Genomic DNA, 15,798 nt, shown 5'->3' with positions numbered 1-15,798 from the left:
TATATTGCAGGGTTAAGGAAGCACAGTAATTATCGCGAGAACGGCTCTTAATTTAGATACTGGGAAATGTAGTATAAACCTGGTCACGCGTGGATAGTGGCAATAATGTATATTAAAAATAATAATGATGAAAATAGTTGTTTGGTAAATACAGGTTACAATAATAATAATAATAATAATAATAATAATAATAATAATAATTTATTTAATTTTAAAAAAAGTCATGTGTAGATAGGCATTAATAGATATTAACAGATCAAAACAAAATAGGCATTAATTCAGAGTTGCCTTCATTAAACATTCAGAAAACAGTAGCTAGCCGAGCCTTTAATGAATAATGTAAGAAAACAGTATTGCAGTCTCTTGCATATTGGTATGGTCCACTCTCAGAAAAAAAGGTACAGTGGAGGTTCATTTTTGTTCTGAAAGTACAACCCAGCTGTTTCGTGCAACAGCTGGGTTGGCTATTTGTTGGAAAAACATCACATAAGCTACTGAGGCCAATGTTCCCAGAAATGAATCATTGTATATTAATATGAATTAGGGAAAGTTTTATGATTTCAAGAGTCAGCCTTCATGCAAGTAAACTTCTGACTCGTTTTATAGAAGTGTGAAAACTGAGAAACGTGCATACACGTAGGTTACATGCACCACAAACAGTCCGATCAGTCTGGACATTTTAACTGTTATTTTCCCACAGAATTTCTCTGCATTTAATCAATAACACGATAACAGAGATATTGAATGCCCTGCTGTAGTCTCGACTAAGCTCTATCTACATCCAGGAATCGCAAATGCAGCAACAGCAGGCCAACTGTACACTACATCGTTAGAAAAATGCATTGGTGATGCTGAAAATTCACGGTTTAATATACATGCAAAATTGAAAAATAAGCTGACCGAAACACATGACTAGAATATTTATTTTACGGTAGGATAATCAGTCAGTCATGAAATTGAATTTTCTATTCGAATGTACCGGTCGTCACCGCAGATTCATGAATTTACTGTTAAAGGCCGACAGAGGGACCCTCTGACTCAAGCCAGCCGAGGGAATGGGTGCCTCTGTCTCAGTGTTTAAAAAACCAGCCCAGGGCTGACTCATAGCTTCTCTTAATCGAAGTCATCTGTTTGCAATGCTGCATCCAGCACTGCCTTTACCGCGGTTCGTGGGGGTTTGGGAAGGGAAGAGGATTTTCACTTGGCCTTGATTTATTCCGAAAGTCGTTCGTTAACTACCAGATTATCAGTTCCGTGGCTCTACCCAGTTTCTTCAAGAAATCATCCCCAACTTTTTCCAGTATTGTCCGGATACTTTTGTAATAGTAGGCTACCCACGCACCGTACCGAAGAGTTCTGTAAAAGGAAAAAAGACTCTGGTATGTAGTTGTACCCGACTAGCTTACTTGCCTGCTTTGTGCATTGATATATATGCTATTCAAACTGGAATTGGCAGCCTATTGTGTGTTTACGAAGAGAACCGTTACTATCACATTTAATCGAGTTTAATTTGGCTGTCTTTCTGCTTTCGTTTGCAATCATAGACTCCAATCCAAAAAACTTTTTTTTGTTTCTTTTTGCAAAAATGATGTTCTTAATTGTTTTGTTTTTAAAAACTTGTTTATAAACTTATGAGTTGCATTTAAAGTATAGAAAATCTATCTTTGTCACTTTCTGGAACATGCGCATCAAACGTAGTTTAAAGTTTGCTGTTAGCGAAGTATCGGTCCCATCTGGGTAGATCATCCTTTGGCCTATGAGCAGCATTCATATTAGCCATCTGCTACAGTAACACTATTCTTTGTTATAAGATTACGAGTTCTGTACAAACGGATTAGGAGAGATTGAACAGATAGGGACGGGACTCTTTATCAATTAGGAAGGCTTTTTAATGGACGGTTTACAACGAACTGATAGTTTACAGCCAGGGCAAATTCAATTTATGTTGCGAAACCAAATAAGCAATAGGCTACTATTTAATGTACATGCAGTGTAGTGTTGATTTGTTGGGTTAGCACTAACTTTTTTCTCCTTTTCAAAGGATACGAGGATTTGATCGGCTGTAGCCTATGCTGCTTTAGAAAAAGGCGGCCAATGGCCAATGTTTATAGTTACCAGCATAATTAAGGCACCCAGTCGGTCGAGCAGATAGATAATTTAAGAAATTACGAATAAGCAATGACAGTGAGTTTCTTGTTAATTTTTTAATGGCTGTGAACGCATACCCTATGGTGTATTACCTTTAACTCAGTATTCCCTTAAGGTGTTTTATAGTGAGAATTGTTAATGCATCAGTTGAAAGTTGAAATTTACCTCTAATCTGGTCTCATTATAATTCCCAAAACAACTCATAACTGGGTTGTAGGTTATATGCACACAATGAGTCAAGCATCTTCAGTGCCAAATATTAAGTCGATATCATGTTTTGGATTAAAATAACTATCTGTTCTTTAAGTACCCTAAAATTAATCATACAGCGCGTTGACCTACTCAGACATTTAGGCCATTACCAAATTCGCTGTAGACGTGTTGCTGTTTTGAGTCTCGCGTGATCCCACGCCTCTTTTTCAATGTCTTTTTCAGATTACTGGAAAGTTGCTATAGCAGCTGGTGACAGCACGTGTTTTTGTTGCCAGAGAGACAGTGTTAGGCTATACTATTCAGGAACAGATAAGACAACTTGAGTAAGCAGGTAGGGAAACGAGAGCTGTACATGTACTGCGTTACAGTTCATTCATTCTGGCCTGGGCCCAGATAACAGTGTCCAAACAACAGAAGAGCATGAAACAGGAGAGAGTCAGCCTATATGTCAAGAATAACATACCAGTTGGCAAAATTACTTAATGGCTTATCATCTCTGTGATGTTACCATTATTTATTTTTTATGGACATGGATGGACAAAAATTCAATTACTACTTTTATGACATAAACTGTGTTTAATTGTACGACAAACGAGTTTTGACTTTATAGTGGCTAAAGTATTTGAATATTTTATGTACTCCATTACTGAATGCGTGTTATTCTTTCAGCAGTCTTAATGTTAGCCAACCTAAATTACATCCTGTGCACAACTTAGTTTTGAGATTGTCAAACAGTTTTAATTATTCGTGAATTTCTTGACTAGCTATGCCATATTAACAGAAGTGGATTGCAGTTCATTTAGAATACGTTAAGAATAGCTTTGTATGAAATTTCAGTAACTAGTTTAATTATTGCACAAATCAAACAAGCTCTGCAGATTTTGGCCTTAATTAGGACTCGAGCAGTTCTTAATTTTCGTCTTGTTCTTTTTATGATTTAGAGCCTGAAGGCAAACTACATTAATTTAGATTGGAGTTAAGCTCAGCTGATTCATCTGCCAGTATTGCAGTGTGTTGATTCTCTCTGTTACAGGTAAGAGCTCTACAGTAGCATCACCTCAGTGTCTCCGTGCGCGCACTTGCTGTAACACCCACCATGAGCGTGCTGCCTCCTGTACGAAAGGATCGCATCATCACAAAGCTTCCTCAGGTAACTATTATAGTTACATTACATTACATTACAGGCATTTGGCAGACGCTCTTATCCAGAGCGACGTACAACAAAGTGTATAACCATAACCAGGAACAAGTATGACGAAACCCCTAGAGAGAAGTACCGGTCCAAGTGCAGGGAACAACCGCATAGTTCAACTTGGACCCTGATGGTTAAACTGATTAACACTAACAACGAGAACGGCAACAACGCAATCTATGGAAAAAATACAAGTAGTCGTTAAGACAGTTAATGCACCTAGTCACCTACGAAACAGCTGCCTAGTTACAACCCTAAGTTTAGTCATTTACAGGGGGGAAGGGAGGGATGGGGAGAGGTACAGCCTGAAGAGGTGAGTCTTCAGTCGTCGTTTGAAATGGGTCAGTGTCTCAGCTGTTCTGACCTCCACAGGGAGGTCATTCCACCATCGTGGGGCAAGAACAGACAGGAGACGTGTTCTGGAAGTGCAGGTGCGAAGAGGGGGAGGTGCTAGGCGTCCTGAGGTAGCAGAACGGAGGGATCTGGCTGGCATGTAGGGTTTGAATATCTTGTGGAGGTATGCTGGGGCTGATCCCTTGACTGCCTGGTATGCTAGGACCAATGTTTTAAATTTGATGCGAGCTATAACAGGCAGCCAGTGGAGGGTAGTGAGCAGGGGAGTTACGTGGGAGTGTCTGGGGAGGTTGAAGACCAGACGAGCCGCAGCATTCTGAATGCCCTGTACTGTTAATGACATGAAGCATGGTGAAGGACAATGTGTTGAATGATGCCTGGTAGCACACCTTACATAGATATACACATGCATCATAAAATACATGTGCATATACTCATATTGAGGCATTCTGTCTCTTAAGTTATAAAAAAATAGTTTGCATTTGTGTGTGTGTGTGTATCATAGACCATATAAAAATAGGGGTGTGTATCTATTATTATGATCTGTGTTTTTGTATGTGTGTTAATGTGTACGCACACGGTCTCTCTCTTGAATCATTACTCAAACATCATCTTGCGGTGTGCTGAATGTTCTACACACATTTCAGGAAATTATTATGTTTCTTTTGACAATGTGATACAGTGAGGGATTGCAAACTATAGGAAAGCTCTGTTTTCTAAAATAACCACTTGTGCTTTCCCAGTCTCCCATTCTCTGTCCCTCCCAACTTGCACTGCTTTGATCTGATGGCTTTGGAATGCATTGACTCACTGGCTGAATGAGACGACCGGCAGTTCTTTTCCAGTCTGGGCTTGTGGAGGGATGAAATGTTGGATACAGGCAAGGCCCTGCTGCCACAGAGCCTGCTGTCTGTGTGGTCACAAAGGCTGAGAGAGCCACAGCATTTATCTGTGTGCAGTGGAGTGGTAGGGTCAGGGTTGACTAGGCCTATTCCGGTATATAGACACATGCATGTATTTGGTTTATGTAGTGATTCCAGGAAGTTCTGTGGCAATTTATGTTCCACTGTCTGATCAGTGTCCCACAAAAGGAGCTGCACTGCACACAAAGGATGCTTTCCACCCCAAGGTGAAGACGGCATGTCAGGAGCACCGGACTGGCACAGTGGGGTGAGGATTTGGCTTTTATTCTATGGACAGATGAGTCAAAAGTGGAACTTTTTGGATGACACAGGTCCCATTATGTCTGGTGTAAAGCAAATACAGCATTTCACAGTAAAAACATCATACATCTGAATCGATGAAAATTTTAGAGTGGCCTAGTCAAAGTCCTGACTTGAACCCAATAGAGATGCTGTGGCAGGACCTGAAACGAGCAGTTCATGCGTGAAAACCTACGAATTTGTCTGAATTAAAGCAGATCTGCAAAGAGTGGGCTAAAATTCATTCACAGCGATGTGAAGGACTACAGGAAGGTGGCAAATACTTTTTCACAACACTGCATTTATATTTATGGACCTCCTTGCAGGTTCAAGATCTCCAAGGTCATTGTTGTCGGTGACGTGGCTGTGGGAAAAACCTGTCTAATTAATAGGTAAGCAAAGCTGAAGGTAGAATGTTCAATGTTTAACTGGAAGATTCCAAGGACCTGGAGAGAGCCATGTTCAGGGGGAATTTTATTTAGGTTCTTAAATTTTACAGGGATTAATGAAATTGAGTAGATGGAGAATTTTACCAAGTTTAGCTTTGTCAGGGGACCAAGATAAATAAACTAATGGTTAAATTCTGCACTGACACCAGGAAGTGTCTTTCTGGTTAATATTTTTGTAGCTGAAATGTAATGTAGTTCCCTGTAGATTTTCTTGCCAGGCCTCTTGAGAAAGAACTTATCAACCTCAAGAGGTCTTCTGGTTAAATAAAAGTTCAAAATAGAGATGCTTTAAAAAGCTGAGTGAATGGACTGAAGACATCCACATGCTACTGGCCAATCCAGACACTGAAGTAATTTTTCATCTGAATGTTCCCCTAAAGAGTGTCATCCACCATAACTAATGTTGATTGTTTAAATTGTGTGTCTATATGCAGTCATCCAACATAGCTGTAATACTGAGACTGACATGAAAGAGCTTGATTCTGAGTGCTAAGTTCCTAACATTCTGAATAGACTATATTTCAATAAACCTGGAGTAGGTGGAGAATTGTGGTCTCTGATTATTTTTGTGTGCTATTTTTTTGGGTCCAGATCATTCACAGTTTTGATCAAGATTTTTTTCAACTACAACTTACTGTGTTTTATGGAAAAACTATGCTAGGGCCTATATTTATTGAGCATGTGAGGGTAGGAGTTCTGATATAGGATCCAGTGCCCATGTCCATGCCGTAACTGTATCCACTATGAGCTAAAAGTCATAATTGATATTAGATTAGCAATTCTCTTCTGAGATGCTTTATAAACATAGGCCAGGATTGGCTAGAATCTATATTTAATAAATGTATTTCTAAACGGCCTACACCCCCATGTTCTGTCTCTTAACAGGTTCTGCAAGGATACCTTTGACAAGAACTACAAAGCCACAATCGGGGTGGACTTTGAGATGGAGAGGTTTGAGGTGCTGGGTGTTCCCTTCAGTTTACAGCTGTGAGTCTGATCTGAGAGGGGAATGGGGGAACAGCTGAGTGTGGTGGTGGTTCTCTCGCTATAGCCTGAAGCAGCACGCTCATCGCTTTGTTCCTCTGTTCTCCAGATGGGACACTGCCGGACAGGAGCGGTTCAAGTGCATCGCCTCCACGTACTACAGAGGAGCACAGGGTACAGAAATCACAGCGCCTCTTTTATCCCAAAGCTCTGTTTACCTGTACGTATTCCATCAGTGGAGACACTGGTGAGAGCTATAGTGCCAGAGCGTTTTGGGCTTTCTTTTCAATCCATTATGAAAGGTGATACCTTTTTCCTTCTGGAGCATAAGCCATTTTATATTTGTTTATGCTGTTTTGTGGCCGAAATTAAACATCTGAAAGCTGTTTAGTGTTCAGTCCCATAGTTTTTGTGAAATCTTTAGCTGCAAATGCTTTAGGTGAGAGTCAGTTTGGAATACGCTGTTCCCGTTCCCAGATGAGGGTATGATGAGGCCAACAGACAGTGCTACTTAGGTTAATGTGCCTTCTGTCTGTTCTCTTTCCTTGTAGCCGTCATAATCGTGTTTGATGTGAATGACGTGGGCTCTCTTTACCATGCAAGGTAGGGAACACAGTGATCTGATCGACCTCAATCGGTACCACCAGGTCAGGTGGAAGTGGTGCAGCAGACCTGGGTCAAATACGTGTTTATTTTGGATTCAAATACTTTTCTGTGCTCTATTGATCTTTCCTGGTGTAATTGAGCCTGCCAATATGACGAGAAGTCTGGGTTTGCACTTTTTGAGAGTATTTCATTGGTTCCAATACACCAGACATTAAGATCATTAAAGCATAGAAAAGTATTTGAATCCAAAACAAATATGTATCTGACCCAGGTCTGTGGTGCAGTTTGGTGTGCCAGGCCATACCTGTCAGTACAGTGAGTGCCTTTGTCTGTGTTTACAGGCAGTGGCTGGAGGACGCCATGAAAGAGAACGACCCCTCCAGTGTGCTGCTCTTCCTGGTGGGAACCAAGAAGGACCTGAGTGTGAGTGCCCGTCTTAAAGGCTGTGATGCTGGAACGGGCTTGTGCTGTGGCTGTATGGGATGTTCAGATCTTCACCATCTTTGCTCTCCCTCTCTCTGTCCCAGTCTCCTGCCATGTTCTCCCAGATCGAGCAGGACGCCATCAAACTGTCAGAAGAGATTAGAGCAGAATACTGGGCGGTGTCTGCACTGTCAGGTGGGCTACTCTCTTAGACACAAAAACATACAAGTTTCACATCTGGAACATGTGACCGATTTGATTATTTCCGGTGCTGCAGGAGAGGGCGTGAAGGAGTTCTTCTTCCGCGTGGCGTCACTGACCTTCGAGGCAAATGTTCTGGCCGAGCTGGAGAAGAGCGGACCCAGACGCATCGGCGACGTTGTCAGTGAGTATGCTCCTGGAGGCAATACGACCAACTGATGGTCAATGAAATGTTTAATTTCTCATTATGTCCCTTAGCGTGTCGTGTTAAGGGATTTTCTTTTTTTATAAACAGCCCAAGCTATATCCTTTGCTTAAACAGCTGAAACGCTGCTCTGTACTTATTCTGTTCTGGGAATGACATAAACAGACATTTGCTTTACGGACTACATCTTTCTGCTTATGTCGTTCTGTTACAGGAATAAACAGCAATTCCAGCAACTTGTATGCAACATCCCAGAAGAAACAGTCTAACTGTTGCCACTGAGGTTGACTTGTACAGTAACAGAAAGTTTGGCTGGAAATTGCCACAGCAAGGTACTAAAGCACATGGATAACTGCCTTGATAACTGTGTGAGAAATGTTCACAGCAGAGACGCCGTGGAAAAAGCCTCTAAACGAGACCAAATGTAAGTATTACAAAGGGGACTCCACATGGTACGAACAGTGTTATTGTCAGTGAGGAAGTTGTGGATGATTCCCACAAAGGAGCTGGACTTCAACATCTTGGTATATTGCCATTGTATTGGCTGAAAGCTTTCAGCATCATTAGTTTGAATTTCTTCAAAAACAAAGCGCACAAAGAATTACATTTTTTAATGGTATGATAGATTTTATTGTAATGCGTCATGTATTAACGGGACAATCATCTTACTGTTGCAGACATGCTGCTTGATAGCCAAGTATTTTTTGTGCATTTCTCCTTTGGATTTCAGTTAATTTTTTGTGCTTTTAGGTCCCATTCATGTAGTTAATGAGTTAATGACTGCCTTTGAGAATACTCTACTTCCTGGACCATGAGATTCTCAAATACATTGTAATACCAAGGCCTTGTTTTAAAAAAAAAAATATAAAACAACATGTTCAAGTGGGACCTCACTTTGTGACCAATTAAACACGTACATTTTGAAAAAGTTAGTGTGATGGCCTTACATGTTAGGTTTTGATACAAGGTACAAATTACAAATTTTATATTGTGTTTTAAAAAAAATGGAATTTACCTGTTAAAAATAATCATTCAAGTTTTGACCTCTATGCAATGAATTCAACAACTGTAGTCAGGGCAAGTATCTGTTTGGACTGTATAAGCCTCAAATTCAATAAAGAGTATTTCATAGCATTCTTTCTGAACAGTCCCCAGTTTATGGAGTAACATCAGATTTCCAGAATGTGAGGTTGAATGTCTTTTCTGTGTTGTAGTGCCAATTTGGCTTTTCCAGCATCTCTTTGCTGCACAGGCTAGGAAAGGCCCGCTTTATTCTGATACACACAGGTTCATTCCCTCAAAGGGACCTCCCTGGAGGAGGTGTCTGCCTTCTCCAAGTTACCCTGCATGCTTGTGTGAGAGGCCTGAGTTGACTGAGTCAGGCTGGCCAAGCTGTAGAAGGAGTCCAGGTCCTGGCGGTCTATCTGAGCCTGCAGGTTCTCTGGGATGCAGTGAGAGCACCTGTAGTTATCTTTGAGCCACCGCCCCCCCTCGCTGTTCTCAATGGCAACTGCTGCTACACCTGAAATCAGATATCACAAACGCACACAAATAAAACCCAATGATAAAGGGAGCGCTGCACACTATAGGGTTGAATGACTACAAATATACCTTGACCTTATTTTGCTTGAATTTTTGTGTCATTTGAGAAAAGAATAAATGCAGTTTTGTTTTTTCTCAGCTGCTAAATTATGCAGTCCACCAAAATGAGTAACACTAGACATGGTGAATGTATTAGTGAATGGACTACCTTGTAAATAAATAAAATCATGTGACCTGCATGGATTTAAACGTCTACCCATTATCCTTCAGTTGTTCCTTTATGTACTTGGCAGTCTAGACTAATTGTACAATTGGCTGGCTAATTGTGATGTTTCTAAAATGATTAGTTATTAGTTGGAATGTAAAAGGAAAGAAACTGAATATGGATAGAATGTCAAATGCACACATGACAAAAAGCATGTCTGAGCGAATGAGTGCAACAGTATCAGCCTGATACGCTACACATGGACCGTTTTACTGCACAACTTCACAAGTCACGCGAAGGTGACTGACAAAAACAATCAAACATCTATAAAGGTTTGCAGTCAACACTAAGGGGAATCATCTGCCAGCAAGGGAAAAGACAGCCTTGAGCAGTGGCTGGATTTTACTCAAGATTTAACAGACAACTTTGACAGAAGTATATTTCAACTAACAATTTGTAATATTACAACCCTGACCCACTTCAAAATAAGCCTGTCAGGTTTCTGTCAACCACCTCACAAATTGCATGCACCTGAAAAGAAAGCTGGAACACAGAAGGCAGCAGAAGCTGCATATGGACCAGGTGGTGGGAGTGGTTGCTGTACAACATCTGAGAATTTAACATTGAGTAATTTTTATTCCCCTGACTGGGAATACCTAACTAATCTTAAATAGTCTCTCTCTGTCTCCTGTCTTGCAGACAGTGCCTCTGTTTTGCAGTGGCCACAGCCTGGAATCTTTCAGATTTCAGTGTGTCAGAAAGTGATCAATTACAGCAAATTACCCTAACCCTTCAGATTATTTCAGTAAAGCAGACATGTTCTGTGATAGAGAACCATTTCCAGGAGATCTGTGAAACATGATCTGTGGAGGTGTGGAAGCCAAGGCTTAAATCTGGGAGATTCCCAGAACGCCGCCGTTTGATTTTGCATTGCTTGTACTGACTTGTTGGATATATAAATCCTTATTTAAACCATGAATAGGTTTGTAAAACCCCATTACTCTGCAGTGGTGTGTCATAACTGGAGCCCACCTACGACAGTGGCTCCCAGCTTCTCCACCAGGGAAATGGCCGCCCGCATGGTGCCTCCTGTTTCTATCCACTGGTCTACCAGGAGCACACGCAGTCCTGCCATAGAGAGAGAGGGAGGGAAGGAGGCGAGGGAGAGAAAGAGAGAAAAAACAAGAGTGGGAGGGAGAAGCTTTGTCAAATGGAAGGGAAGGGAAATGCAAAGGTTGAGCAAAAGCCAGAACATCTACACACATGCACATACATGGAGGCGCTGAGCTGAACTTCAGCAGAGGCATCATCTTTGAGACAAAGGAAACTTCCACAACAAAAAATGAACAGTTCTCTGAGAGAGGGACAGGGTGTTTGCTGACAAGAGCCACAGGATCCACAGAAACTAGGCTTCAGAATATAGAAATAGACATTTGTTAAATGCTAGGCCAGCCAGACTGACTACTGAGATGGCCACTTGCCAGACTTAATTCAGCTGGAAGATTGTAAACATGTAGTCTGGTAATTTGACATGTTATAATGGAGGCTACTAAATTAAGGTATTGTGCACGACTTTGGGGTGTGTTTAGTCTCTTCTGTAGAACTGTGTGTTTTTACATACACACTTGCCTTATGTTTTAAAATAGCTTATTGGTTTATGTTCTTTATAATATTGTGAAATTTTAACATTATTTAGGTGGAGGCTTCAAATAAGCCCACTGGGTTTTCTGCCTCTCCCTGCACTGTATATTATTTGTTATCTTTGTCATTTTTGTGTATTTTTTAAATTGTGCAAAAATAATAAAATTAAAACTCAACTAAAGGCCCATGGCATCAATGCCAGGTGTTAGGCTTGGTTTAATTTTTAAAAACATTATTTTCTCATCAGTAAGGGATCCTTGGGTGCTAGCGTAGTGTGCTGGTTATGGAATAGGCCTTTCCACAGGAGGAAAATTAATTATGTTTTCTCTCAAGTTTCACACTGTAGGTACAGGATACTTCCTGGCTCAATCTTGGGGACATGGGCAGCAGAACACAGGGAGCAGGCCAAAATCAGAGTCACTCCTAATTTAAGTGTTAATGATTTCTTGGCAGCAGACAGATCTGCATCTGCACTGCAGTTACGGATTGCTGGACTGCCCTTTACTGCAAAAATAGTCAGGCCACCAATTCATAACCGAGAATGACAGATATCCATATGACCATATCTCGCTACATGAGTGTTTCCAGGCACTTAAAATGGTTAGCGAAATGTTTGTGAAATGTATTTCTGTTCCTGGTGTACCACAACATCTGTTGGTTTTCACTGTGAGTGCTCGACTGATCAATTAAACACACAGATGACTCACCAAGTTACTTGGCTCTGAATTACCTGACAATTTTAAGGTGAAAACAAGAACCAGCGGACCATTTGGTTCTCCAGCATCAAGGCTAGGGATCCTTGGTCTAAGGGGCAATGGGCCCTCTATATTATTACATAACATTACAATCACTTTGCAGAAGCTCTTATCCAGAGCAACGCACAGAAGTGATGAACATCAGTGTAGCTCTCAAGAATACAAAGATGCATTATCAAGAGGGCACGAAGAAGGCACAGAAACCCATTAAAAATCTATGATGTAATGTTAACTTTCATTTTTGACAGGTCAAGTGGTTATGCCGTTGGCCAGTCACACACCTGGTCTTAGCACATCCTTCCGCACCTCCATGAGCTTGTCCTTGCCGGAGTAGTCACTGTACGGCTGGCACTCTGTCTGCACACACAGGTGTCCCGCTTTACGGATGGCCAAGAAGCCCTTACACAGAGTAGTGGCCACAGCTGATCCTGAAAACCATCAAAAGAAACCAGCTCCTTTCAACTTGAGACCCAGAAAACCAATCTCCCCCTAACCCTATATATGACTTAAATTTCTCTATGAATATTGAAATTATATGGTTAATCACTTTGAGATGTATGGCTGTGACTGGAGATAGAATGTGATTATGCTACGGGATTGGTATGCCTAGAGTAAAAGAAAAAGAAAACATCAGTGCGAAAATCAAGTTACCCTGTTTCTGTCACACTGTGAGTACTGCCCCTGCTATTTCTGGAAGGCGTGGCAGCTAATATTTAAATTTAGGGTCTTCTGAGGTTTCACATTCTACTGTGTAAGCTTCTTTTCTGGGATATTAATAAGGCACCAAGTGGAGTTCAAGGGGTTCTGACTCTACGGACAACAGACAAAAAACAAGGGACCAACTCATGCATGAGTTCTTTTACCCAGGATGAATCCCATGGCATCAATGCCAGCCACCAGGTCAATGGATTCATTCTGGAATGGCTGGATAAGATCCTTCACACAGTCTGACAAAGCCTAGACCAAACACGGAACATACAGCACTGATCCCATTTCGTCTTTAGAGCAACCAACCATCAACACTGAGGGTAGTACAAGACTCTTTACCACTATCAGTTATATCAGCGGGTGGATGGCTGAGCTCTAATAATATATCCAAGTCATTTAGCAGCCACTGAGGCAGATTAGCCTAATTGTATAGAGTAATAAAAACATAAATGAATACACTGTAACCACTTACAATTAGTAAATTACTCATACACAATTATACAGTACATAATGCAATGAGAAAACACTCCACAATTATATGACATGAAGAGTAGTGTGCCCACTCACTCCTCCCTAAACAGGTCTCTCAGTGTATGAACAGCAAACGCACTAGCATTCTGCGGTACATTTGGCAAAGCAAAAGCATACCCTGTACCAATTACCTGGTGATTGCAGTAAAGTCTAGATGGGTCCAGCCAGGCAAACTTATTTCCCTTTGTATTCGGTGCCATAAGCAAGAGGTACCAACCCCTCCCTCTCTTCTTCGGAACAGACAATGCGTCCATTCTGACTGTCTGGAAGGACAGATTGAGCAGGCGTTAGGCAGGGAGAGAGAGTGACACAGGGCAGGTGGATCTGTTGCCATATTTATCCAGTCAGGGAGGAAATTCCATGTGGCTGCACTCCAACAAGCAGGTTAGTGGATCTGGGCTGTAGTACTTGGTACCCCATTACCTCTGCCCTGCAATATCTGGACATTTATGCCATTAGTACTGAGCTGCAATATCAGAGCTGTAGTTAAGTTCCACAGTGCTGCTGCCTTTGTACCACACACAATGTGCAATGCATGACAAGAAATGTGCTAATACAGACACATTATTAATGTTAACCAATCACTGAGTATACTGTAACCAAAACATTTCAAAATGTTACCTTAACTGTCACTTAAGACTTTAAGCTAAATTGTAGATAACAAAAATTTAAGAATTGTAACAGAGTCTCAAAAGAACCTTAAGTTAATGAAGCCCATTGGAAGAAGTGTTGTAAATAAATACTGCAGTGCATTACAAGTATAAAACATTAAATTGTATAAAAATGTTGTACTGGCATATTTATACTTACAGCAATATCTTGATTCAGAGGCTGTGAACAGCCAGATTTTAAAATATAAGTCTGTTGAATAACTTTCAGCTGGAGCTGGTAGGTTGCTTATTTACTTTGCCCTCAGTGGATAGACAAACAGCAGTACAGTGGAGCACAGTCGTTCTGGGTCTGGGAGAGTAATTTATTTGGTTTCTACAGAGCCCCCTCTAACACAGGCTATGGGCCAAACCCAGCCCACTTTCATTAACTGTTTTGTTTTTCCCCGAAAACAAACGAATGCATGGAACTGTCGATACTCATCTTTGAAGTCATTCATCTTATCATATGGCCTGCAAAACGAGTGAGACTGACCTTAACTTAAAGTATGCAGTTCCAAGGGTAAACACGGCTCACAGCATTTTTGTACCACATTCGAGTATAGAAAGAATTTAATCATTCAGAAACTTTCGTTGTGCTTCGGAGCGACAAGCGACCTACACACGGAAGACCATTGGTGGGCGCGAACCTCATCCTTTCTTCTGGGAGCTGGTGAAGTCATGATTTAGGCCGAGTTAGCTGCACGTGTTATCCGGATAGCTTGCTCTGTTCGCTAAACTATACCACAATATCAAGATATCTCGTTACATATACGCTGAAACATACGATGGATCATATCGAAAAGGAAATTACAGGAACGGCGCAGCTTAATGTTAGATAGATGCACGTTACTCAAGTGAGTTAAAGTCATTCATCACCACTTGCCGACCAGCTAATGTTAACTGATACTAGCCAGCTAAAAACATTTTAGGGAGATTTAAAAAGCGACGTAAGTATTTCTATTTCAAATACAAAATCTGCAAATGCATCAGTTTCTTTCCCCGATTGCCTAACTCACCCGTGTAATACGTAACTAAGAGTACTGTGACTCGTATAAATGATTGGTGACTTGTCTGAGCATTTCTCCAGAAAAGGGAAAGGATTAGCTTGTTTAGTAGAAGTAACTTCTCCCGAGTGGTTCGTAGAACTAACGCAGACCTCATCCTAGTGTCGTGGGATCAGTTTGGGTGGTTTAACAGATGCCACCTCCATCCTAAATTTGTTCGTGCTTGTTATGTAGTGAACTATTCCTCAAGTATACTTTGGCTGATTTGACTTGGCCTACATACCATAATCGCCTAGCTAATTTTTTTATTTTTTATTCCTGTAGCATACGCAAGTTACTGTAGTCTTATTTGGGAACAATTGGTCCTCGATGCAGTGTTAAAATTGTGACACTTATAACAAGTTACTATCCACGCAGACTGGGCCTACACGTTTGGAACTTTTGATCCCTTAGGCTTTAATTCTACAGTGAGTTTCAGACCAAAGTGGAAGTGCAATTCTTCAACAAGTAGGCTATACGAAGTAGGCCTACGTGCGTTTGTCTGTGGTTTAAGGTACTGTCACACGTAGTTACAAAACAAACATCTCTGGATGCATTTGTATGTGCTATCAGGCCCACATTAGGAAGTCTTTGAGGTGACCAAACATTTAAAAACTCCAAATCAGAGACGAGATGACAAAATCTAGAAAATCCAAGCCACAGTTAAATGTAGCAAAACTTGGGTAGCAGTCTTGGCTTGTGTATTTTCTGTGAAACCTTTGTGAGTTTTGTTGTGAATCTGCATT

At 41.0% G+C, this 15,798-nt stretch overlaps 2 protein-coding genes across 3 annotated transcripts; one reads left to right on the top strand and one right to left on the bottom strand.

The window, feature by feature from the left end:
- The first annotated feature begins 1,037 nt into the window (after window positions 1-1,037).
- On the top strand, window positions 1,038-9,111 carry LOC118236107 (ras-related protein Rab-34-like). 2 transcript variants are annotated; one of them, XM_035434169.1, is made up of 11 exons: window positions 1,038-1,379; window positions 3,395-3,511; window positions 4,986-5,077; window positions 5,436-5,501; window positions 6,444-6,545; window positions 6,652-6,716; window positions 7,094-7,145; window positions 7,490-7,571; window positions 7,676-7,766; window positions 7,849-7,956; window positions 8,186-9,111. In XM_035434169.1, the coding sequence occupies exons 2-11, from the start codon at window positions 3,458-3,460 to the stop codon at window positions 8,257-8,259; spliced, it is 786 nt and encodes a 261-aa protein (XP_035290060.1). In that variant the 5' UTR covers window positions 1,038-1,379; window positions 3,395-3,457; the 3' UTR covers window positions 8,260-9,111. The 2 variants fall into 2 exon arrangements, with proteins under 2 accessions (XP_035290060.1, XP_035290061.1); XM_035434170.1 differs by having other exon boundaries at window positions 1,040-1,379; window positions 8,192-9,111.
- zgc:174895 (uncharacterized protein LOC100126024 homolog) lies at window positions 8,579-14,327 on the bottom strand. Its single transcript, XM_035434171.1, has 6 exons — window positions 14,170-14,327; window positions 13,491-13,622; window positions 12,984-13,077; window positions 12,402-12,548; window positions 10,757-10,852; window positions 8,579-9,499 (listed from the first exon to the last, which is right to left on the bottom strand). Exons 2-6 carry the CDS (start codon window positions 13,611-13,613, stop codon window positions 9,267-9,269), a joined length of 693 nt encoding a protein of 230 aa, XP_035290062.1. The 5' UTR covers window positions 13,614-13,622; window positions 14,170-14,327; the 3' UTR covers window positions 8,579-9,266.
- Window positions 14,328-15,798: the final 1,471 nt, after the last annotated feature.

This window comes from Anguilla anguilla, chromosome 9 (genome assembly GCF_013347855.1).
Source record: "Anguilla anguilla isolate fAngAng1 chromosome 9, fAngAng1.pri, whole genome shotgun sequence".
Classification (NCBI taxonomy): domain Eukaryota; kingdom Metazoa; phylum Chordata; class Actinopteri; order Anguilliformes; family Anguillidae; genus Anguilla; species Anguilla anguilla.
This window is presented reverse-complemented; position numbering and strand designations above follow the sequence as displayed.